Below are 26,578 nucleotides of genomic sequence, written 5' to 3'. Positions count from 1 at the left end.
CAGGGCCGCGACTGTTTGGGATTGGGAGATGTCCCGCCTTGGTTTTGGGGGAACGGATGGGGTGAAAACATGAGCGGGGGCTCTGAGTTCAGGAGCCGCGGAGGCCCCGTCCGGCCGCCTGTGCGGTGCAGCCTTCAAACACACTGGGAGGATGGGAGGCCCCACCGCGCTCTCGGCTGCTGAGGTCAGCCCTGAGTTTTAGCATGGAAAGGACAGATTCCTGACACGCTGTAGCGATGGAACAGTGAATCTTCAGAGCACTCAGAAGCTTCACAGCAACAGAGCTCACCAGCTCAGGAGAGGACTTAATGTTACATTTTGCTTTTTGTAATTCCTGTGTAATTCAGTGCGATGCTGAATGTTTCTATAGCACTGAAGAAAGGAAATAAAGAAAAATACAACGAAGTCATAGCTTATAAATAGAAAACGGCCTCGAGCAGTCCTTCCACAACCCTAAAGTACAGGTAACTCTACTCCATGCAGATCAGATTGGTGATTGTCTCACTAAAAGCCTCCCGGACTGGGATCTCGTTCCCCTACAGACAATGTCTCTCATTATCTTTATAGCCTTAACTTTTAAAAGCTGCCATTAAAGTCTAACATTTCTTGTCTTACCCGCACAAGGCAGAGGGAACAGGTTTTTCCTTTTGTCTTTGTTGATCCTCAAAACAGACGCAAGGGAAGCGTGACACTCATCCCTTCACAATACGCCTTATCTCCCCATAATAGGAATTCACAAAGAGAAGATTTAAAAACCCCAAAACTAAACAAGAAACCCCCAAATACACAGATGCAAAGGACACATTCTCAGTATGCACAACTTTATTTTCTAGTTAATGGGTACAATTACTTTTCAAATGCAGCTTTTTAAAAGTGTAAAAAAGCTTAAAATACACCTCCAAATTTAATATCTGACATGCAAAGACAGAACAGTAATACTCAAAATGCATACAAAAATACCACTTCTTTATCCTACTGGAAAAATATAAACACATCTAGTTACACTACTTAAAGATATTTTAATTAGTACAAAACCTTAGAGAATTTTAGCTTCATTGCAAAAATCTGTTATTTTGGTATCCTTAATTTTGATGCATACATAGAAAATTAAGCACATAACCACTTAGGCATTTGAATGCATTCTGCATATTACCTCTTACTCGTCTATGCCACTGTAGGCTTTGAGAGAAATGCTACTTTTTAGAAAAAGTTTAATATTTTGTGCCTGTTAAATTAAGAACAACCATGCCTGGAAAAAATACACAGGCCAAGAATAAGTGCATTTTTTCATATTTTATCACAATCTCAGATCAGATGTCATATTTGGAAAGGAACTGGAAGACAATTATTGAATGTTTCATTGCTTTTTAAACACCTGTACAGACAAGAACTAGAGAAAGTTCAAAAAATAATGCAATGACATCTCTGTCAAGAATCTCTACTCCACAGTGCAGATGTCTTCTTGAGAAAAAAAATTCACTGCTACCATTTTTTCTACCATTTCTTTCTGTAGAATGTGTCCTGCATGACAATTAGCTGAAAACTCACTTACCAGGTAGAATATTTTATTTTTTACTTAAAATGTGCATCTGTTTTAGAAAAGCAATACAGCTTCTAAAAAACGTGTCACTGGCCTTGTACACTGGCAACTGCTCCAGTAGTCAGGCTAAGAGGAGTTGGGGCCATGGCCTGATGGGAACTTCAGGCCAGTAAGGTGGGCTGAAGTGCTAACCTCCCATGAGAGGCTGGCAAGGGGACAGAAGGAGGACAGGTAGAGTTAAAAGCATGAATTGTCAAATCACAGGCTGGGCTGAAGCATTAGTGTCAGTAGAAATTAATGGTTCCATCTGAAGAGGTACAGAGTGGTGTGATTTGCCTCTTGAACGCTTGCCTCATTCTCAGAGTGGGGAGATGCCCATCCCAGGGACAAATGGCCCATGTCCATTGTGAATACAATCCTGCTGTTTGCTGGCTTGGACTGGAGCACCAGCATCACCTAAGTTCAAGTGTCTGTGCTGAGAAACTTCACTGTTGTGAAGGCTGAAGTCTTTGCCTTAACAAGAGAATACAGATGCTGGTTTTCGTGCTGTTACCTGTTGTGTAAGATACTGTCCAGCTGGCTGAAGTTTATAGGGTTTTTTTTCACAGATGTTGACAGACTTCACTCAGGTCCTGAAGCCAGGATAATTCCTTTAGTGCTTAGTTTTTCCACTGTTACCTGCAGCAGAAATCTCTGTGCAGTGTAATGTGGGAAAATTTTCCTTGATGTAATCAAGTAAGGAGAATTAAATAATTGAGCTAATTTTCCACATTGTTAACTTAAAGGCATTTTATACCTGGACGTTTCTTACACTTCAGTTTTTATCTGTTTCCTCACAATGCAGGGTTTTTCCCATTTAAAAATAATACCAAAAAATCTAAGGTAGCAGTCTGTTTTCCATCAAAATACATTTCTTCTTCATGAAAATTAAGAACATTAGTTAAGGATTAAAGTTTTGCTGTTCAAATCTTTATCTTTTGTAAATTATTGCACTTGTGCATGATGAACTTTCATATGTAAAAGAACAGCAGCAGTTTGATGTAGAATATTAAAAGAAAAAATCTCTATAAAAATATAACTATTCATTAAACAAAAAATACACCTATATTCCATTTAAAAAACCCAAACCTCAATACAAGGTCACATTCTGACTTTCTTGCTTGCACTCAGCATCAGCTTGTTTTACAGATTTCATTAAGTTTCCAGGGACTAAGGTTTTCCTTAATTTATGTCATGATCTGCCTCTTGATGATTATATAACCTAGCCAAAATAATCATCTTCTGTCTGTCCTTCATTTAAGGGACAATCATTAATAGTAGTGCAAGACTTGCTGCAGTGAGATTAATACAGAACTAATGAACCCATAACCAAGGGTTTTTAGAAACTTTTCCTATTTGAAGTATTAGTGTAGTTCAGTGCTGTTTCCTGTTCATGTGAGAGCTTCACCTGTCACCTCTTTCAGTGATCTAACAACCTGCAGCAATTTAAGGAATTGCTTGAAAACAATGATCATGATACATTTTTCAAGGCTTGTCAGCACGTATTCTCATACTAATGTTCTAGAATTTAAAGCCTTGGCCAGCTAGAACTCCTGCCCTTTTACTAGGCTTTGTACAAACATTGAACAAAAGGTTTGCCATCCAAAGATTTTGGTCTCTTCCACTCTCCTGGGCAGACCACAGAGCAGCTTTTCATCCTGTACAAACTGACAAAAGTGTAGTGCAATTTCTTCCTGACTAGTCCCATAACTGAGTACATCTTTCACAACAGTCTTCTGATTTTCTTTTTTATTAATATATATCATAGCAGAAAGTGCTTGCAGAATCAAGATCCAGAATATTTCTGGGATAATGTTAGCTAAAATTTGGAGAGTTGCAGAGATCTGTATCATTCAGACAAACAATCAGGGTTTTCTTCAAGTGCAAAGATTGGTTTCATAGCAGAAAATGCTGGTATAGATAGAACTGGTGCGTGAATGTTGCTGTGCACTCACAGGCAGGGCAGTACCTGCAGTCCTTCAGGAAGCAAGTCGGCGCATAGCCTAGAGAAATGGTTTTTTGAAAGTTGGACAGAAACAGGCCATGGTTAGTTCTCAGTATACACCATCTGGGAAAATTACATGTTTGTGTAAACTAAAAACTCAGTGAAATTACAAAGAAAGTAACTTCTGTAAACTCTGCAGATTGTGCAAGAAGTTGTCTGCTGTGTTAGAAGGAGGAATGAAAGGGGAAGGTTGGTCATCATTTGGGACTCCGGTGCCTCAAGCCTTACAAAGCCTTCCTTTAGGCAACCAGCTTGTGTTTAGTTCTATTTATAAGCCTATGTAAGGCAAAAGTAGTTCTAAAGCAAGAGAGATGAGGCAATACTTAAGCAGATATAATCTACTACCATCTCAAGAAAAATGTGACTTCACTTATCACTGACATTCAGTATCCAGAGAAGGTATTTATGTATGGAGAAGATACCTGTTGAGGGCCATACTCTCACAGCATGACTAAAGGCTACAGGCAGAGGAATAGATACATTCAGTTCTAAAGTGCATACCTCTTCCTGAACATCAAGTTCATCATCGGGCTGGCTGGCTTCTGTGAACTCTATGGGTTCTTTAGACTCCTGCATGAGTGAAATCTTGGTAGAAAGAAATTAAGAAGCATACGAGTTACATGTTGTCCATATCATTGAAATTGATTTTTTTACTCTGAAGTACCTTAAAATAACTTCCACAATTTAGAAGAGTCTGTTGTTTACTGTTTCTTGACAAAGATAATGATTTAATTCAGCTGAGAGGAACTTATAAATTGCAGAGCATTTGGGCCTGTCTCTGCTCACATGACTAGTTATGGCTTTGTAAAAATAATAAAATCTATCTTTAAACTGCTGTATAGCATTATAAAAATGTTAATCTCTACTATAAAAATTAGTATGAAAAGTTTATAAAAAATAAGGGTCCTGTCCTAGTTAATTATCTGTAATATTAGTTTTAATTGCTATTTATTCATAATACTGTAATAGTGATTGCTGGGAAAGGAATTGTGGTGTAAAGAAAGGAGGACATTATATGACCATGTTCCTAATGAAGGCCCTTTAAATGCTACAGAGTGCAGAAAGTCTTTAAATACTATAGAGTGTTCTGGTTATCTGAAAAAATACAGAATACAACGAGGAAATGCACAGAGAAGAGCAGCAGGAATGAACTCTAGTGTGGAACAGCTTCTGTACACATCCATGCCAAGCAGAGTGAGATTATAGCTTTGATCAGAAGTCTGTGGAGTGTAAGGAAAGGGAGCAGGGAATGATTATCCATTGCAGCTAACAATCCAGAATTCCAGCAGGCTTAAAGCAAGCAGGAAATATTTGTCATAGAATATTAAATTAGAGAACCCGTCTCCACAGGATAGTGTCACAGGTTCCAAAAGAAGTATTACAGACACACTGAAGGAAACTCCATCTTGTAACAATTAAATGTAATGTTCCAAATGCAACCTCCAGCTGATGAGGTTCTTAAGATGCCAGCAGTCAGAAATTAGAAAATGTGTCTTAGGATGAAGTGTTTTCTATGTGTGCTGTTTCTCATGTTCTTTTCACTAACAAGCTCTTGGAGTGGACAGACCTTTCCTTTGATCTAGAAAAATAGCCATGTACTACAGAAGCTGCCCATTTTACTAGACTCCTGCTTTTTTTGTACTACAGTTCTAGGTCTAGTTTTCAAATGTGTCACAGAAACTTCAAGAATGAGTGCTAGATGATGGAAGGAAGGGAAAGATACTGCTGGATATCCTTACCTTCTCAAATATGGGATCCTGGTTGTCACTGTATGTCATTTGATTCCGTATGTAGAGCACAGCATCATGGACAGTCAAGAAAAAAATGTCTTTTCTGACAGTGTCATCAAAGAAGGCACCCCGTTCCAGCTGAGATATAAGGTTGTCTGAATAAAAGAAAGTCATAACAGTTTTATACAATATGAAGTAATTTAAGAAATAAATGTTAAAATACATGGTTGCAACTGTCAGAAATCAAATATACAGCCAAATGAATCCATCAGTTATAGTTTAGTCTTGACTTCTACTTTCCGTATTTCCTTTACACCCCACCATTTTTGTGTCCCAGTGGAGCCAACAATGCTTATCAGTATTTCAGTTCACATATTAATTAGTGCAGATGCTACCACAGACACATCTAGAGATATCCCTTCTCACCTTCATTTTATTCTTTGCATGAGTCAAAGTAGAAATACTTGGATATTTACCTTGATATGAAGCAAAGTATACTCTCACATCAATTCTCTCAAACTCTTTAATTATCTAAAAAAAATTGCAACAAGGACATCAATAAATAAAGTCTATAAGGAGAAAATACATATATGTCTGTACATCTGTGTAATGTATAGGCACATACACTTCAATTCTTTCTGATTGTCTTCATTCCACATAGGACATTTTGTTTATTCATCATAATTAAGGTACTGCAATACTTTGCTGTACTTAAAGATCCAGTAGTTAAGTACCTGGTTGGGCCTATGTTCAACTGTGTGAGTGGAACTACCCATTTTACTTGCACAGCCATCGCTGCCAATTAAGGTTGTTGTTCTGTTCTCAAAATTTGAATAACCATCTCTCCAAGTGGGACCACGTGGGCCCGAGTGAGCTTTATTTCCCCCATGTACGTGTGACATGGTACACTCTTTCACTGGCACATGCAGGGGTTTTTTACACAGATTTTCCCCTCATGCAGTGCACCAGATGGACCTGTTCTTGGATGAAAAAGCTAGATATGGACAGAGTCATATCAACAAACCCCATATTCCCCATTATGTGGGAATCAGGCAGGAAGCTGATGCAAGGCACACACTGCTCCTGTATTTCACTTAGTTAAAAGGCAGGAGACAAGAATCTACCCCTGGCTTCCTGGTGGCAGGCAAGGCTCTTAGTGTTTTCAGAAGTGATTATTAATTCTGTTTCTGTTAATTGATAAACTTGAGTCATGGTAAAGATCTGGTTTTACAGATAGGCTAAGTAGTCCCAGCTGCAAAACTAAGTTAGTGAAAGCATCAATCTGAATATACAAAATATCAGAAAAGACTGAGGACCGAACAATCTGGTCCTAAACACTTGTAACTGGGCATCAAAAAATAATGGAAATACTTGGCCTTAATCTTTACACCTCATTTCCTTCTTAGGAAGGAATATTATCCCCTTATTACATTGTTTATTATATTATCCCCTATATGTACTATTAATGAATGTTGATGAAGCACTTGATAACAGCCACAGAAAACACTATAAAGAAATGAATCATTCTTCCTTCATAATTAAAATGAACAAATAAATGAAGGAATTAATGAATAAATGAAGGAATGAATGAATAAATCTTATGGCTAAAGACTGAACTGGGATGGTAAGATGAAATTTTTACTACCTCTGTGTTGAGTGAGCATCATCCTGTGCCCAGATTAAAGCAGTAGGCATGTGGAAAGAAAATATATAACTAAAATATTTCATAACATATGCATATAAGGGGACCACATTTTGCAGTCAAATTTTTTGAGTACTTGACTATGCAACCTTCATATTGTTCTTTTAATGCATTTACAATACACAAACCACCAATATTCTACCTTTGCTGGTATTTTTCATGTTTATATTTTGATGGTATTTTTCAACAACATACTTTTTAAAACTCAGAAATTAACTTCAGCTAACAGCTCTTGATTTACATACCACTGACTAGTTTCATTTTCATAGAACATCAGAAAAAAAATGCCCTTACCGTTTTTATTGATCTCACAGCTACAATATCCAAAAAGGTTACTGCTCCAAAATCAAGAATGAGACTGTGGATGGGCACCTTGGGGATGTTTACTTTGACTGGGAGTTCTGAATTCCAGTCCACCTGGATCTCTACTTCTTTGGTGGGAACTTGAAGATCCTGGTTGTTGTCTTCAGGTTCCTCATCAGTCTCAAAAGCTTCATTATTAATACCAGGCTCACTGATGACGCCATTCTAATGCACAGATAATATTTGGAATATAGAACTTAATCATGGGGAAAATTTGGGAGTTACAGAAAATACCACCCCGTGGTACCTTCTGTTGAAGAAATTGACAAGACAGACACTTGTGACCAGCATCCCCTGCTGCCAATCCTGGTACTGTGGTTAGCATAATTAATGCCACTTTATAAGGCAAGAAGCCGTTCTCTATGGCCGAGCAGGTCGTGTATTTCTTCCCTTTACCCTCATTCTCAGGTCCTGAAGGTCCTGTGAACCAATTAGACAAACAGATTTCTTCTTCCTCTCCCTACCAGCCTCAAGGCTCCTGGGCACCAAGCTGATCTCTCCCTTCCTTGCTGGCTTTGAAGGTCCCAGGCACATGGACAACCAGGTGTAGTTGATGACCCCATCAGAGAAAAGGGAAGTGTAACAGTGCACAGAGCACTGTCTATGGCAAGTCCTGGGTGGGAAATTTGGACCAAAACTGCTGCTGACAGTGAGACACCCCCAGGGGCCAGGGATGCCTGCACTGTCTTTTGTTTTCTCTGGGTATTGATGACTCATCTTCTTTCATGTAATTTTTAAGTCTAGATTATGATTGTTATATTGATACATTATACCATGTATTAAGATCTGACCTGATCTGCAGGGGGTCCAGGTAGTTAGAAACTCTAAGTTAGGGTCTAAGTTACTAAAACTGTAAGTTAAGTTGTATTATAAATTCTCTATGCTACTTATAAACTGTACTACCATTTAGTAAGTCACTCTTTTCATCTCTATTTTAAAGATGAGTACAGAGTAATTCACAATTAAGCCTTAACTAAAAATCCCCAACAATCCTTTGAGAAAAAAGAGAAATAAATAATTTTTAAAAGGCCTACCTTAGTAGCTTTTAATTTTCCCTTCTTGATTAGCTTTTGTATTTTCCTCAGTGCTTTAAGTCTCTTATTATATACCTTGACTGCATCAAATCCCACCTACAGAAAAAGGACCAAAATTATTTAACTTAACTCAGGTATAATTCTGGGGAAATGTCAAGGATAGTTAAGAAGCTTCCAAACCCATAACTTATCACTTACCGTGGATTTGAGGCTGCTTTTCAGTCCATCAATGTTAGCATAAAAAATTGGACTTGAAAACTTGAGAATCTTTACACCTTCTGGTTCTATAACCTGTTGCCAAAGAATATAAGGTTAAACAGCAACAGCCATATTTTGACTAATAAGAAGCAGTTTAACTGCTTCAACAGTTCAACTACATATCTAACTAAAAAAAAAAAAAAATGCATGGATTTGTTGATGATTGAGAGGATTCCATTTCCAGAAGCTTACAGCCCCAGCATGCAAGATGGACCAACTATATGGATGAAGATGATGCTGAAATGTGTTTGAGGACCCCACTTCCAAATTCAAGTTGTGTACAAAATGCAAGGCACAACCTTTTCTTATACTGACACGTAGACTGAAGGAAAACAACTCAGCAATTACTTACGTTTTTGTAGTCCTTGACCTTCTTGTAGATGTCTGTGCCAGGAATGTTTCCAAAGCCTCCCCATGAAGGACTAACAGAAATAAAAATACAGTGAAGGTAGATGTCATACTTGGGCACTCACAGAATTGAAAGGATTGCCGCATACAAAGTGTCTTTGACTCCTGTAGTTTGCCTTCTAATGCCAAACTAAGACTTGCAAAAGTGTTTCAGCTATTTTGTGTCACTGCAGTGAAAGGGCCTTTATAAAAAACAAGGTACTTTGGTCTCAGCCTACTTAATGCACCTTTTTGATTAAAGAGCTGAGTGAACAACTTGTTCAATTGGTTTCCCAAACCAGAACAGTATTTTAAAAGGTTAGTTTGCTTGAAATATAAAAAACCAATTTTTTACACTGAAAAAAATTGATGGGTTATTCCATTTCATATCAACTGAAATACATTTACATTATTTTCAGATTATGTAAATCTTTTTGTCCATCCTTTTTAATTTTTATTTCAGTCAATAACAAAACCAAAATGTTTTGCAGTCTCCAGATATATATTTAACAGTTGAAACAAATTGTTCTCAAGTTTGTAAGGCCTCATGTCCCCTTTATATTTTGGTAACATTATCTGAGTTGAATTTGGGAATGTTTTTTTGAGGCTCTTCAAATTTCATTTTTTATAATCTATTATCATGTAATGAACAATCTATTATCATGTAATGACTTTTACAAGGCTTTATTTTTAGGCATTTGCTGAAGGTGCAACTATCTTTTGGTAATGGTAGTAACCATACTCTCTGGACTCCAAGCTGAAGGAAAGAGGTTATGTTGTACTTTTAGATAAATGTTCAATGAAAAATAACAAGATGACCAAATAAGATTCTTCAAATCCACCTTTTCTCACCATTCCACTGCCATATATTCTTTAAGCAGCAACAAATCAGCCAGAAGCACAATTTTTTTTTTTTATTTTCATGCTTTCTCTTGCTCTTCTTTTACGGCCATACAATCAGTCTTGTATAAGCAATAAGTGAAAAGGTTATTGGCATGTGCAACGTACTGTAGTAGTATTGCCTGCTGAGAGTTACTATAATGATGGACTAATTACAAAAGCCATACATACATCTGCTTATCTTTGATCTAGAATGATCCTGTCCCTGTCCAGAACTCAGCTATGTGGGTGCATACAAAAATATGGCTAAGTACCACCAGAGTGGCCAACATGGTATGAAATACTGATAAAATCATGCAGCTTCTCTTTTATCAGTGTAATTAAATGATAGCACACAAAAAGTGTCCTGTTCTACAAGAAACAGATTTTTTTAATTTCAAAATTTTTGTAAAAACAAGCAGATATTCTGCCACAAATCATCTTGCATTTCAGCATTTTACATTCCTTTTTCATAATATAAAACTAGGAATTATTTCTGATACTGTATTACTTACAACTGAACTCTCAGCACAACTGTCAGCAATCCAAACAACAGGCCAGCAAGTAATCCCAAATCAAGTCCCAGAATGATGGATGCTATACATGTAAAAACCCAGATCATCTGGAGAAGAAATAGCAAATGTAAAGTATTTTAATTCTAACATGAGATTCCTGGTCATCCTAAAGAAACCTAAAGACCAGATAATATCAGAAGCATATTTGAACTTTCGAACTGATTTTAGCATGCTAGCAATTAGCTGACTTCCACACAAAAGCCTTCTTCTTTGTCCAAGATGCTTTCATCCATCATTATCTTGTTAGGCACAGTTAGCTTTTTAGGAAATAAGGTTATTTTCAACATAACAATATTTTTTAAGGATATGATTCCTTTGGTGAAATTAAAGGAGATACAGTTAAATGTTGCATTTACTTATTTCTGATGATGGCAATCTTTGTTTATCCTTCTTAGAAACTGGAAAGAGTTTTATTTTACCAAGATGTAAAACACTGTAAGATGCCCCCCATGCAGACATATAGGGAAGGAAGGGGATTCCTCAGTGACATCTAAGAATCAGAAAGAACTGTTGCAAAGAGAGGTATTTCATATTAACAGGTTGATGGCACTTCTCTAAGATCTCCACTGAATATTCAGGCAGAACAGTTGAAGTGCACTCCTCAGTTCTTTCCTACATCACTGCCCATGCAGTAGACTAAATTTTTAAAAAAGATGAGTGCTTGCACTTCTCACTGAAGTCAATGGGATCTTTTGTCTATATATCAGTAAATGATTAATTAACATATTTGAGATCTGTCTAAGACAGGTACTGCCCAATGACAATGTAAAATCTAAGAACTGTAAGGACTGCATGGAAAAAATGTTTTCCCTGCAATATTTTCCTGCCCCAAAAGCCACAGTGAAGATCTGTTCCACAAAATACACAGTGGCAGATATGAGCAAGTACCCTGAGATATGGTTATAGTGGTTCATAAGAAAAGTCTGTTCACATGTCCATTAGCATGCCAAATGAATCCACATTCTAGCTTGGATTAGTCTTGCTACAACAAGAAAACTTTTTTCTGAGGACTAGCTGAGATTATTCAGGCAAATGGCATGTTCATGGGCTAACAACATAAATATATGTACATGAATTAAGGAAAGGTCATCTGACTTCAGTCAGAAAGATTTTCCCACTCATTTAAACAGGGCAAAAGATAAAATGAGAATGGTAAAGGTGGCAACAGGCCATCTTTATTCCTCTTTTCAAGCCATATCAACACAAGATTGCTGTAAACTATGGAAATGGATATGAAGGAGTTATCACTGCACACAACTACCCTGATTGGCACCCTTACTGCAGGGTTTAGGAAATAAAAGATTAGCAGAATACTGACCTAAAAATGGGGAATTTTTTTACTGACCTCATGGCATTTGCATTTTAAGGATGCACATAAAAGTTTTCTGATGTTAACTCCTCAAAATCCTGTTTATGTGGTAGTTAAGAGAAACTTGGATGGCATTAGAACGTAAAAAACCCCAAAACTGGACAAAAACATGCAGGAGGAAAAAAAAAACAGGTTACTTACAGCATCCACTTTATTCTGTCTCCATAGACGGGGAACATCAAACACTTGCATGAACATCCCTTTCAAGTTGGCTATGACTACAGCTGCCAACACAGACTGTGAAGAAAAATAATGAAAAAATGCTGTTCAGAAGCAAAGATGCACATTAAGATAGTGCTCAGCATGACACACTATAAACCACAGCCCTGTCTAGAATCAGTCACAGCTTAAAGAATTAATCTTGCCCATCATAGTGGAGCACTTGGATCTGATGTGGCTGTGCTGTAGAGGAAGAGTACAGTACCTTTTGTAAGGGCTCCAGCAATTTCCCCAGGGCAACAATAGAAATCAAAACGATCCCAGCTGAGATTATTCCAGCAACCTGCAAAGAACAGTGTTTACAGGAAATGAATTTACTACGATTCTATCATCTGTTTCTAGGATTACAAAGGAAAAGATATAAACAGTTGCACATTACATTTCTTTAGGAACAGAGAGACCTGCCAAAGTGTCATTTTGCTGAGGCATATGCGGGCAACCATTATGCACTTCGGCTAACACAGAGGGAATTCAATTAAGCAGGAAGTCTAAATAAACACAAGGTAGTGGCTCTTGAGGGGTTATGTTACAAAGACAGATGAATGGAGCAGTCTTTGTGTAAGCTGGAAAAGGAGCTGCTGGATAACCTGGAGTTTTTCACTGTTAAGAACTGCACAACTGTAGTTTGGTAAAACAAAGTCGTTAACATGACAAAGATGTTCCATGGCTGATGGTGAATGGCAAATGGCAGAGCTGCTCAGGCCAGCACGTGGGAGCTTAAAGATATCATGGCCAGCTGGGAGAGATTTCCTCCTACATCCTACTGTGACAAACTCAGTCCTCTACTTGGAAATGAAATTCTGGGGAACTAGAGTTAAAAGATTTCTGACCCCTAAGGTAACTCATGCTATGTAAAACTTGATTGCCCTCTTCTGGCAGAGCTACAAAAATGATTCACTACTAGAGCCGAGCTGCTAAGACACCCGTGGCTTTCCATGTGCCAGCAGTACAATTGTTTTAGGACTGTTTTCATCTCACGGTGAAATCAGTGGACTACACAAAATTAAATTTACCTGTGCACAGTACTAGTAAGAAGTCATTACCTGAGTCTTTCCACCGGTACTTTCTTGGACTGCAGTCCGTGAAAGAGCAGTAGTTGCAACAAAACAAGAAAAGGCACCTGAAAAAATGTTGCTGAGCCCAAAGGCAATAAATTCCTGAAAGGTAATTCGATAATGTTGTAAATAAAGATGCCTGAAGACAATTTTTCAATGGAGAAAGACAATATCTTCTGCAGTAGTTGATAAAGTAGGTGGCACACTAATATTAAGAAGAGTATGAATTAGTAATAGCTGTTAACTGTTCATACAAATTCCTCTTGTGCCAGTGCAGCTACCTCTGTTTGGAAAACAACACAAAGAAGTTGGTATACTCCCCCTGAAGTGGACATACTCATCTGAGAAATGCTAGGTTTGTTAACACTGATGGAACTAATGGAAGTTAACATTGATGGAAGTGTCTTTTAAACACCTTTGTACTAAGAATTACACTGGAATAATTGCATCAAGAAATAGGTACTAGAATAAATTTAACTCCCAGGTATCATGAGCTAAACAAATTATTTTGATCAGTACAATAGTCAGAGTTTAGACAAGCCCTTAACTAATGTATTATTGTATTATTAGTAGAACTATTAAGGAACTTTGCAATAAAACACAGTTTCACCGAAAACTTCTAGTTTGCTGAGTCAGAAGTTTTTCACTCTAAGCATCCCAATGAACCCATGCTGAGTCTCAGGCAGTATTCTCATAGCTTTGCCCCAGGGTCACAGATGCCGGCACCTACTGATGCTGGTTTTTCTGCGTAAGTGACAAGGACCCTGGGAGCTTTATGTCCTGGGATCTGGGCCATTCCTCTGCTGGGAAGTAAAGAATTCGGGAGCTGTCTGCCACCAACCCCATATAATTGACACATATAAAAGAAACATTGTTTTCACCAAGCTGACACAGGCACAGGAGCTTTTCACTCACTGCAAGCTTTTTAAAATATAATTTAAGATTTGATTTTGACTGTCTCCCTTCTTTTCTACAAAATTAAATTTCCTGTAAATTTTCATTTCGCTTCAATGACAAGAACAGGAGCAGACCTAAATTATTCATGCCTATTCCCATGTAACTGCTGTGATCTGTGAGAAAAGATTGGAGGTATAGCTCCTAGTGTTCTTGGGTGTTAATAATCCGGATATATGAAGCCAATATAGATAGACACTGGTAGATAATAGTATCAACCCATCCTTCAAAGTTCTTTTACTACCTGCTTTTATGATGTTATTTTAACTTCTCCAGCTCAAATAAACTATTTACCCATCATCCTGGGCTGCATTTAACCTTTGCTACATGTAAAATTCATAACATAGCGCTGAGAGGAAGGCACTTTGCTTTTATAAACTAATTCTTCTACTACAATATTTAATCAGTATCTTTGAAGCACACCACTGCTGGCAGAGCAACATATTCAACAAGACAACAGCATAAACAGCACTTCTAGGATTATTTATTATTCTTTGAGATTTATTAAACTGAAAGTTGGTGCATTTTGGTCAACTTTAAGACCAAGTGTTACCAGATATGACCTTTGAGGATTGTAAACTGACAAACAGAAACATAATTTTCTTATATATTACAAAACAGTGTTTCTAAAGTCAAGTTTTATGTAATCCATTAGTACTAAAATAAAGGACTCATTAAACAAAGTACTCATCTATTTGTTGTAGAGAGGGCATTTTCTAATATGCTTAAAGGATAAAATTAAAAATTAGCACAGGTGCAGGATAAGAAAGCTTTCTGACATTTTAATTCCACACCATGGGCAAGCAACATAACCCCTGGTGAAGACATTGAACAAACGCAGGAATCCTGTAAGAGCTTGTGATGCACAGTTCATGTCACATTCTAGCTATGTGCCCCTAGAAACCAGCGCTTAAAGCAGTTCAGCCATTTAGTGCACACAGCTACTCCAGCATGTTCATATGCTGGTAGGCATTAACTTTTGTTAAGCTGCAGGGCTGATCTATTAGGTTACAAGTATAGTTATTTTAATCTAACTGGTGTCATGCTGAGAAGTACAATAATTTATTAACTGTAAAGTTCAGCTGATTCACATCCTGCATGAAGACTAAGCCTAAATAAAGCTGTCCAGAGCAACTTCTTAACGTGACATTGCCTTCATCTGCCCCAGCAACCCACCTCAAAATATGCCTTACATATTCCTTACAAGTGGAAATGGAAAGAAGGTTGCTAGGCCATGTCAGCTTGACATCACCAGAAAATTCCCCTATAGAGTGCTCAGCCCTTTCAGAGCTACTGCAGTCACTAAACCACTACAGAAGGAATGAAATAGTATGAAAAGCCCATACTGAACATGGATCTGGCTCTTCTCTATGTGGCCATTTCAGCTAATTTTTTTTCAAGACTTGAAAGAATTTCTCCTGTCAGACTTCAGTGCTCGTCTGAAAAATGTGTGTGAATGGTGCTTCTTTCATTTGGCTACATAAATCAGCACGTTTTACATTTACTATGTTTATAAACTACTTCGGTTATACATACCTGGTTTCCATCAATAGCATAGTCATACTTGGTTGCATATACCTTCCCCACAGATACAGCGATAGCATAAGCAACAATAGCAATGGAAAAGGAGGCTGCAATCATCTGGGAAAACAGGCTGACATTTGGAGGCTCAGGAGGCAAAAATCTAGCATTTAGAAAATATATTAGTGTTACCAACTTTGAATTTTGTTCTTACCACTACTGTCAAGGAGTTTGAGGCAGAGGCATACAGGTTGCTTATAATATGAAGTGTAATGTTCCAAGTTAATAAAAAGGTGGAAACAGCCCATTGACATACAGAACACGCTTATCTAGCTCACCCCAGCCCAAATCCTGATGCTATTAGTCAGCAACAAAGCTCCCATTGTTCTCAGCATGACTGAGATTTGGCCTTATGATAGCAAAGTGAAAAACTACATTTTTTGAAGCATCGAATAAAGAATGTATTGAATAGTATGATGAATTCCATAAATATGTTAATGACACTTCATACTATTGTTAACATACTTCTTCAGTAAGATCTCAGAAGCATTTTATCCCCTACTGTGTTTCCACAAATTTTAATTAATTAAGCCTTGAATACCAAATGGAATGTGAAGGTTACTACTGTGAAGTGCTCTGAATCTTTCAAGTGGAAGTGTTTACCAGTGTAATCCTCAATCTTTGCTCTTATGAGTACAGAAGTGACAAAGTTGATTGGCATAACAGTAGCAGCATGAATATGAACTACAGTGGGATAACTCAGGATTACAGAAATTAAATCTATGCAGAATTTCTTTATTAAAAATCCTTATTTTTTTTAAAACCATTTTTCATAGTCCTATAGTCAGTCCATGAGCAGGAAGCAATTAATTTTCAGATGGACTTAATGAATTAGATAGACATTCCTAAGCCCACTTTACAGAAGGAAAGCTAGGCAACATATTTAGGTGGCATAATTGATAGAGCGAGAAGTAAAACTCAGAAAATCTCCAGACCAGAGTTCTAAACTCAGGTTACAGCTCTCAATGTTTCTTTTATGCATTTTCTCTTACTACAGTCATTTTTAGCCAATTAAAATAATACCTTTTTCCCACAAAACAAAGACACTCACCCTCTTGGAATGCTCTTAACAATGCCTGCATTGTATTTTTTTTCCAAGTCGGCAGCATATGAAATGCCAGTGGCTACTATTGTCTGTAATAAAATAAAACAACAGTTTTAAGACTTAAAAAGAGTTCTTGTCTTCCTGCAGCTAGACCAATCCATTTTGTCTGTTTTCAGCTTTTGTTATGCCCCTTTACTTACCACAATAACTTCTATTGGTATAGGTATAGGTATCTTATGTTTGAACCGATCGTTTATTTCTTTAACTACCATGCAGACAAAAATGGTGAGAAGTCCAGCAATAAGATCTGCAATGTTGGTGGTACCAATTCTTTCAAATGTTTCAACAAGAGTCTGAAAAATAAAAATGACAACATAAAACATGCCCATGTCTACTCAAAGGATGTGCAAATATTCATGAGATGATCCAGACGCATAGAGTTTTGGAGAAGGCCAAGTAACTTCTTCATTCAAGCATGGAGAAGACTGAGGAAAATATATTGTCAAGGTGTTCAATTTACAGAATCCGTAAATGGATCTAATAGTGAATTTAATAGGAAAAGCATAACTGCAAGTATTGTCCACACGGGGCTTCTGATTCCCAATTTTTAGTCAATTAATACTAGGTAAAAAGAACTAACTCTCTACTTGTGTTTTACCTCCACCTATATAAGAGCAAGGAAGGGAAGCTCCTTCACTTTGACAAATAGCAAGAGACATCCTCATTTTTCTAAAGAGAGCTAGCAGACCCATGGGCAAAGCTCTGGTTCACTCCATGCCCAGTACACGTGGTCTGTGCCTTACATGGTTCCAATTTCCACTGCTGGCAGAGAATGGGTGTGAATACACAGGTCCTACCGGGCTGTGGAGAATCCTGCACTTCAGAAAAGCAGCCACTAAACCTCAGTCTACATTAAATTAACCCTCCCAGCAGAGTTCAGCCCCAGACTGGAGCATTCTCAACTGGGCTGAAATAGGCAGCTCCCTTCTCTACCCTTCTTATGCCCTTGCTTCATCCTATTGTTTATTACAAGTTATTGTACAGAGAAAACATGAAGGGATAATTACAGAAAAGTCACAAGTACTCCTCTGTCCTCCTCCTAAGCATCAGGGTAGTTCTCACTTGCCTCCTGTCTCCAAGAAAATATAATTATCCCATGCATAGTGAAATAGCTGTAGCAGAAAGATGTGGTAGAAAAGGGGCTAGAAACAGACTTCTTGCATCCTGGTTAGTTCCCCCAGTAATGAGCTTTTGGTTTAAACATAAGAGGTTTGCAGCAGCAGCACCACACCCACCCTTCTGAACAGACTTTGGTTTGGAAATACAATATCTAAGTGCAAATCAGCTATGTTTTCTAAGCAAAAGAAGAAGCCTTCCTGAAACACTGAATCAGATGCCCTCCCTTGGTTGACTGAAGCCATTTTTGCCCATTCTACTTTTTACGACAGATCCCAAAAGAATGGCTGACGACCTCTTAGACTGCTTCACTTCACAGGGAAACAGTAACTTCCTAACTGTGGTTGTGGATTCTGGTGATGCTGGATGTTTGGTGTTGCAGTTTGTTAAACAACACTATTGAAGCAAGTCCAAAACTTGCTGAAGCAGACACAGCAAATCACTGGTTGAGCAGACCAGAAATAACAATTTCTTTGCTCTACATGCACCTGCAAACACATCAACCTGGCTCACCTGCAAGAACACAGAAGCTTTGAACTTTAACCTAGAAAGTCAGCATCCCACTCAGGCTTGCTGGAGCTGGAAGAACCACGAAGTCCTTTTAAAAAGTGTATTATACTAAATACCATCCATTCAATAAACAAAGTGATGGAAAAAAATTGCTGGATTAACAAGTCCATCATTGTGCCATGTCTGTTGTAAGGTCTGTTATCCAGTACTTTGTCTCACCTAACTTTCCTTGTCTGCGGGGAAGAGTTTTCATTTGTTCTGAAAAGGCCCATAAGATATTAATTTTTTACCCCCACAAATAGTCCTCCAGATTTCTTTTTTAACTTTTACCTGGCTGTTTATAGTTATATTCATCCCGTTATTATTAATCTAGATGTCTGTTGTATTTTTGCTAGTCTGGTTGCCAGAACTGGCAGGTAAAATCTCCAAATACTTTTAGAAATCTGCTATCCTAATACGAAGTGCTATGGAAGATCTAAAATACTGTGAACCTGGATAGCTTCATGATGAAGTCAGTGACACAACTCTGAATAATTTTCCTGGGAAAGGATAATATTCTGCAATACAAGACCTCTAGGAATTCAGTATTTCTTTAATGCAGCCAAAACTTTTCTCCATTTGCGCATTTTCTATAAAATCAACAAATGGAGTTGTGACAGTAACAGTCAGCCTGACATTTGCTAACCAACAAGTGCCTGGCCAAAGGGTGGGAATCTTTATCCTTTAGGTATTCACATGCATGGCTACAGTGTGAAATGGAGAATGATGCCCTTTACCAGAATGACCTGCTGGTTTGAGTGTGAAGAGCCTTGAGACTGGCCAGCTTTGGGAGATGACCTGACAGGGTTAATAATGATCAAACGTCCTTCACAGCAAGTGAGAAAGCAAGGGATGAGACAAACTGTAGCCTCCAGAAGTGAAAAACTGTTTTGTTCGATAATCACATTTAAACTTCATGTGAAAAAGTGCTTTGTCTGAAAAAGACTTCAAGATGGCAATTAGACTTTCTGTCTGGGGAAACTCAAAGGCAGCCACTTAGAGCCCCACAGCTATAAATGAACAGCTGCAGATCCTCATGAAAGTGAGAACTAAAGGAATGCCCTATACTTACCACCATATATATGAACCATCCCTGTGTGTAATGGAAGCAGAAGATAAGCAGTTATATAAAAATATCTGTCATAAGACCAAAGCAGATTAGAAGGGCATACTTACATATATTATGGAAAGGACACCATTATAATTTTTAGTTGAAACATTCAGAACTATTTTCAGTTGTGACACAAGCACTTGAAAAGCAGCTGCAGTTGTGAACCCCCCAACTAGTGGATCTGCAAGGTACCTCACAATGAAACCAATCTGGAGAACTCCAAATATAACCTGGAAAAATCATGAAGAATAACAGCTTGTTAAATAACAAAAAGGTACACTTTTATTTGGAGATTTCTCATGCTTTGTTTTTTCTCTTTGTTGATGCAGAGTTTTAGGACCATATTTCCCCCATTTCAGCCTAGTGTAGCTTAGTATCATCCATCCAAGGAAATAAAGGAGACCTGAAGAAATGTGTGAAAGGAAGCTCCAGGATATGCACCATTAGTACTCTGTTTCATGCAGGTCTTCTGGTCTGCAATCACAGGGCTATTCTGTTCTCTGTGCTCCCAGTCATGCTGTCAGATACTCTACACATGATAAGAAGCTGTTAAAAGTTTGTGAGAACTTTCCTTCATTTTTGTATTTTTACTACAGGAAAATGTCTGACTGCCATAAGAAGGCATTTTCCTCCCATTAACATTAAAGCAGTGTCAACCTTGTGTCTTCAAGTCGACTATTTTACCTGTAAAATTCCAACCAGGAATGTGAGAGTACTAGCAATCAGCACTCTCTGTGCATCTCTGGATTCAGTGTCTATCAGTGCCACAGTGCCATTAGTCCCTGTAGCGTTACTGCCTTCTATGAGAAAATTCTCATCAGGGGCCATGCTCAATACAACAGATCCCACCATCAAACTGACTACTGGGAATGGACCTGTAATGACAAACAGAACACACTAAAGTTTAACACACATTGACAAAAAGCATTCATCAGACTAGACAAGAAACTCTAGGTCAGAGAAACTATGTAATATTGTAATTGGGGTACACTGGTGGTATTAGGGGGCCAAGAGCTGCAGGCACTGCATACATGAGACAAAAATTCTGCACCTTTAAAATACCTTTAAATACTGCTCCTTCTTTAAATAACTTATGTTGTACATACAGATACAAGCGCAGTTTCATGCTTTGCTTGAGCCAATTTAGGGCTGTACCAAGGCCAAAAGGGGCAACATGTTCAACATGCTCCAACCATCTCCCTTGAATCAGCATCACAACCAGACAACAGGGCACCAATCCAGGTGAAAGCAACATTTATTTCTTTAAGTTTTGGGGTTTCTTTGTTTGCTTGTGGGTTTTTTGGGGGTTTTTTTTTTGGGGGGGGGTGGTTGGGGTGGGTTTTGTTTGGTTTTTTGTTTGTTTGTTTTTTGGGTTTTTTTTTTTTTTTTTTTTTTTGGTTGGTTTTTTGTCATGGTTAGTTTTCAGCTGATCCAGTGTGCTGCATGATCAGGGATCCCAACACCACGGTTGCGGCAGGAACATGATCCAATGGGTAGGACCACATCTTTTGGCAGTATTGTGCTATTACATAGGCTAAAGATGACTGAAACTATACTTTGGGCAAGATACAGAGAAAGTGATCATTGTGTCAGCAAACCACAATCTCAAAGTAATTGTATTTGTTGCAGCTATTTACTAAAATTATGCAGAAAAGGAAAATGTCACGAAATGTCTTAAAGAAGGTTAAGTTAATTTTACAGGTACCTTAGAGGATGCTTCATGAACAAGAGCATTGGGAAAAGCATAAAAAAGAATTGTTTGATAATCTAGAAAGTAGGAATGCCACCTTAAGTAGACATAACAAGTCAGATCTGGATAGCAAATGTGAGCTGCTTGGTACGGTAAGAAGAGGCTAACAAAGTTGAGAAAACTTACAGAGACTTTTGATGCAGCAGAGAAGAAAGCTGATGAAAAAGTGTAGCATCATGCCAAAGCTCTGGGAGGGAAAAACAATGTGTTCTTGGTAGATATGAAGAAGGAAAGACTAGGTTTTGTTAGAATGAAGAAAAAGGAACTTCAGTGATCAAGCTGTAACAAGAATTTTAAATGTGAGAACTGACAGGAAACAAACCTCACATTCTAAAGAAAGTATTCAGAAAGAATCAACAAAGTTTGCCCATAGCCTTGAGGTAAGGACCGAGAGTGAGGCTGGAGTGGATACACAAGTTCTGGCTCTCCACAACAGGCAAGAAGAAGATACTGTCCACAGTGATGAAAAAAGGATGCAGCAAGTAAGGCTTGTAGAGAAGACTGAAAGAGCTCTGTTTTAGCCATCTTGAGCTTTAGCTGATAGACAAAATGTTTGTCATTCATACTGCCTACTGAGGCCTTGATCTTGTCGTTTCTTGCATAGAGTGTGGACAAAGACAAGATTAAAACTTCAGCACAAATTCAAGAAAAAAGCAGGGGCATACCTGAAGTTAGCTATTATGCACAATTGCCTGTATAAAGAAGAAATAAGCCTTAATTTCCCAAGATCCACCAATATTAATATTCACCATAGCCAATTTGTTTCAGAAAGTAGTTATATTGTATGAAATATGAATGTCTGCAGAAAGAATTAACACTTTGTAATAGATAATTCACTGTAACTTGTACACATGCAGTTACCAACTGAGATGTGCCTTGATGTTCCCAGGAAAAAGTATGTCAGGATGGGGAAAAAAGCAGAATAGAGACCATATCCAACAGGGACTGCAACCAGCAAAGCATATGCCAAACCTGAAATGATAGATCATCAAAATATCACATTTAAAATCTCTCAGCAATCTACTATCTTGTCTAGAATAGACTTTCAGAAAGATTTATTGCTTTGGTCCAGATGCAATTTAGAATATGTTTTGTCTGTAAGTCAGTTGCAGGCACACGTGTGAGTATCAACGACTCTATATCCCACGCTGGTCGCTGAATGAGTAAGTACTGAAAGATGTTCCTGTATTTGCATAGGTAGCTCAATACACAGGCTGAGATAGGAAACTTAAGTGGAGAACATTGTTGCAAGAATGTGTTGCCTCTTGAGAGAAAAGGAGGATATGTGAAGGTTCTAGTTACAGACAGAAATTTCAAGCTCAAGACTGAATTACTGCACAACAAATATGCTTCAGTATCTTCAGCTCTTGTGAAAATAGGGCCACTTCTTTTCCCAGTAGCAGCTTAAAAACTAATCTACCAGTCACATAAATTTGAGAGTCTTGGTTCTTCTTCCTTTGCATACCTGTGCGAGCTGTCAAATCCAGCAAGCAATAAAAAAAATTGCATTCAAAATCATATCCCAGTTAGCCAGAGTATAGTATTCTCCTTCAAAGATTCTCCAAAACCTGTGAGAGGTCAAAAAACTGAAGTCTTGGTCATACTACTGTGACTGATGGGAGGACTGCAAGTAACACACATGTTGCTGGGAATTACAGACTTCAGGGATCTCAAGATCCCAGAAGCCTCTTCTTTTGCAAATATTTTGGCCAATTTTTCTGTAATGCATTTTCTAAAATTTCAGAATTTTTAAAAATTATAGCTAGATGTAGATTTGCAATAATTTGGGTTTTTTCCCTTTTTTTCTGCTTTTTTTTTTATGCATAGGTAGGAGATCAGACAGTATATTTAAAAATTGGTTTTACAAATGTATTCTAATTAAGAGAAAATCGGGCCACTGAAAAAAAAATAAATAAGGAGGTTATAGTATGAGCACAATAGCTGTTACAAGTAATATGAAAGGTCCGTCTAGCCCAGCTCATTTTGAAGAGGCATACAGATCCTGTAACTGTGCCACTACCTTCAGCAAAGATCCTCCAGCTCTTCTTTGGGAAAGAATCACTTTCTTTATTTATCAGGTCACCCCCTGCCTGGGGCAGAAGCTTGTAATGCTTTTTTTCTGCCAGTCTCTGCCTTCCTAGCATGCTCCAAGGGAACAGACAGGAGGAAATACTTGTGTCTAATCGGGAATGCGTAAACTGCTTTCTTTGTTCCCAATGTAAATCTTTGTCCCCTTCTGCAAACATTTAATTTCCATTGAGGGAAAGTGTGGGTTTAACACAGCTAGTTTTTCCTGCTGCAGTGCCAAAAAAATTGTGAAAATAGTGTAAGAACTCTACTGAGATTAAAGAAATGAGTGTGGTGAATGTGTCAGGGTTCTAGTCAGTCTTGTCTCAGATGGATGATGGATGCTGCCTCAGCCAGGATGGTACTGCCCTCTGAGTCTTCCTTAAGTAGCTTGTTTGAACTAATTTCTGCTTATTTCTGCCACTTTCCTATGTGTTCATCAACTGAAAGCTTTACTAATAAATGGAATAAGGAAGTAAGGAAAACTTAATATTGCAAGCCACGTACTCTAAATATCCATCAAGTTTAACTTTTTAAAAAATGTGAATACATCACCACCTCCTTGAGGGCTGTCTTCTGCAGAGACCTGAACAACCCTATGAGATGAATTTTAAACAGGAGTAGATATCAAGGTTGCATTATTTCAGGGGAATAACTAGATTTTGTAGGCAGTTGCGGAACTGTAGGCTTAGACAACCAAGAAAGACAAACAAGACCACACAACCTATCTGATTTACTGCAATGTAATTGGAATTTTAAATATCAAAATAAATACTATTGAGTAAAACGCCTGGAAGAAAAGTTAAATACATCTTCATAGCACATCACAGGAAATTTAAATCTTCTAGCCAAGGAAAGAAAAAGGAATAAATTAAAACCATAAATTATTTATTGCAAAATAATACCTAATATCTAGTATTAAATAACAAGCCTCAGATTTGTAATTCCATCTGCATAACGTCCCTGTGTTCAGCCGGCTCCCTTATAGGGACGTCCTGGGGAGCGGAGCGCCGGCGTGCCGGGCTTTACCTTGCAGGGTGGCAACGAGGCCGGTGCTGAGCCCCGAGATGATGTCGCTGATCAGCCACTCTTTCACCCGGTAGTTGGGCAGCCACTCCAGGATGGGCAGAAAGGACTTGGCAATCTGAAAGGCCCTTTTCCTTGAACATCTGCGAGAAAACAAGCGATGAACGCACCCCGCGGAGCTGCAACCGGAGCGCCCCAAGAGCCCCAAAGTGAGAGAGCGCCGAGCTGATGCACACTTAAATTTAACGGGCAGCGACTATCACAGTCCCGTCTTCCAGACAGGGACGGGGCAAGTACTGGTGTCAAAAGCGCGCTCGCTGAAGAAGCACCCCATGGGCAGCTGCGATACCAGGGGAGCAGGGATGTGTCTGCTCGCAGTCTGGCGTGCGGGGCACTCCATCCCTCGGCGGGTGGAGTTTGTGGGCTCCGGGACGGCGCGCCCTCCGGCGCCCCCCGGCTCCCTCCCGCCGCTCGGACCCACCTGCAGGCCGCCTGCGCCCGCTCGCGGAGCGTGGGCGGCAGCGGCGGCCGCCGCTCGTTCTCCTCCTGGAAGCCGGGCTCGCTGTAGATGGGCCGCGCCACCACGTAGTGGCTGAGCTCGGCCAGCGGCTCGGCCGCCCGCCCGCCCGCGGCCATGGCCCCGCCTGAGCCGGCGGGCGGCGAGCGCGGCCCCCCCTGCCGGCCCCGCCGCCGCGCCCGCGGCCCCGCAGCGCTGTCCGCGTCCTGAACCGCGGCTCCGACGGCTCTGCCCGCGCCCGCTCCCCGGCCTGGGGCAGGGCGAGCCGGCCCCGCCGCAGCCGCATTTATACGGCCGCCCACGGCCCGGCGCTTTATTTACGGGGAAACAGAGTAGACCCGGCTCCGGGCCGGCCCGGGCGACGCCTCCGTCCGCCCTCCCCCCGCCGCCCCGGTGCCCCCTCGTCAGCCCTGCTCCGGCCGGTGCTCCCCGAGCGACCGCCCCGACAGCGCCCGTCCCCTCGGGCGGGGGCTGCACTTCAAAGGCGGCGGGGGAATGACTCGGGGGCGTGCGGAGCGGGGCTTGCTGCACGCACCCCAACCCCGCCGACAGGTGATGGCCTCTGCCCCTCACCAGCTGCCCCGAAGAGCCACCTGCCCGCCGGCGGCCCGCCAAAGTGCTCGCTGTTAAGGAGAGCCTGAGGGAGTGAGATAGGACCAGCCACTCTCGCACATTGCTTGGCCCGCACGGAACCTCCTTGGAGCTCCCAAAGCCCTGCTGTGTTCCCTGATCCAAGTTTTGGGAATCGTCTCCATGCATAGATGCAAATGCCTAATAAACAGCACCTGCTTTTCAAACCACCCCGAGCTCACGCAGGAGCCTCGGTGGGAAGAAGGGACTCAGGCCCCACAGGCTCTTTGCGTCACACCTGAAAGAACAGAAAGTGGCCCAGGGCTGCAGCTTCTGGTTTGCTGAAGGAGGCTCGTAGGGAATGAACTCCTTGGCAGCGCTGCTGTAATTTAGGATTACAGATAGGACTGGGGCTGAAAAAGTCAGTCCTGCATGCTGAATACTGCTGGCTGCCTTTCAGCTCTTCTACCTTATCTACAGAAGACAACCTAGCAAAGGTCTTGCAGGAGTGAAGCAAAGCACGTGTCCTCCTCGCCTAGTAGACTCCCTGAAATAAGTGCCAGTGTTTCAGCCAGCACCAAAGAGGTGCTGAGGGTACAGCATCAAGCAAAGTATTTGTTCAATGAACTACTCAGGCATGGAGCTGGTTTTAAAGCAATTAAGTATAGTCCTAACTTCAGACATGTTGAAGGCAGCATTACTAAAATGGAAAGAAGCTAGTTGCTGAAGTAATTTTTGTAGGGCTAACACAGTTCAGGTTTCCTAATTCTGCAACTGGCTTCCCCTCTGCTCTACTGTAAGGAAATCTGGGTAACCTGCTGAACTGTTTTGATCTGAGCAATGTTATATCCAGCAGTGAAGCAGCCACCCTCCCAAAACAAGTCCCAGCGTTTTGTAGAAACCTGAAAGCATGGCACTCGGGTCAGTAAAAGCTGCCTTGTTCCAGAGGAACAAGGAAAGTGGTCTGATGTAAATGTTACTTAATCCAGGGTGGGAAAACTTTCAGATTTTCTCATTAGCTGGTAATAGTATGGAGAAATGGAAATAATATTGGAAAAGACATATTAGACATATTAG

The 26,578-nt window shown here is 39.7% G+C and overlaps 1 protein-coding gene across 1 annotated transcript; it reads right to left on the bottom strand.

Moving 5' to 3' along the window:
• Positions 1 to 821: 821 nt before the first annotated feature.
• On the bottom strand, positions 822 to 25,184 carry SLC26A4 (solute carrier family 26 member 4). The gene is made up of 20 exons (XM_066182900.1): positions 24,896 to 25,184; positions 24,418 to 24,557; positions 22,183 to 22,293; positions 20,256 to 20,446; positions 19,637 to 19,801; positions 16,936 to 17,088; positions 16,742 to 16,824; positions 15,646 to 15,793; positions 13,144 to 13,257; positions 12,306 to 12,383; positions 12,023 to 12,118; positions 10,453 to 10,559; positions 9,024 to 9,093; positions 8,612 to 8,704; positions 8,414 to 8,509; positions 7,311 to 7,544; positions 5,791 to 5,845; positions 5,324 to 5,469; positions 4,086 to 4,169; positions 822 to 3,582 (listed from the first exon to the last, which is right to left on the bottom strand). Exons 1-20 carry the CDS (start codon positions 25,048 to 25,050, stop codon positions 3,559 to 3,561), a joined length of 2,343 nt encoding a protein of 780 aa, XP_066038997.1. The 5' UTR covers positions 25,051 to 25,184; the 3' UTR covers positions 822 to 3,558.
• Positions 25,185 to 26,578: the final 1,394 nt, after the last annotated feature.

Source organism: Chamaea fasciata, unplaced genomic scaffold, assembly GCF_029207755.1.
Source record: "Chamaea fasciata isolate MVZ Bird 193981 ecotype frontalis unplaced genomic scaffold, bChaFas1.0.hap1 SCAF_5, whole genome shotgun sequence".
Taxonomy (NCBI): domain Eukaryota; kingdom Metazoa; phylum Chordata; class Aves; order Passeriformes; family Sylviidae; genus Chamaea; species Chamaea fasciata.
Note: the sequence above shows the minus strand (reverse complement) of the source record. Positions and strands in the feature narration are given on the sequence as shown.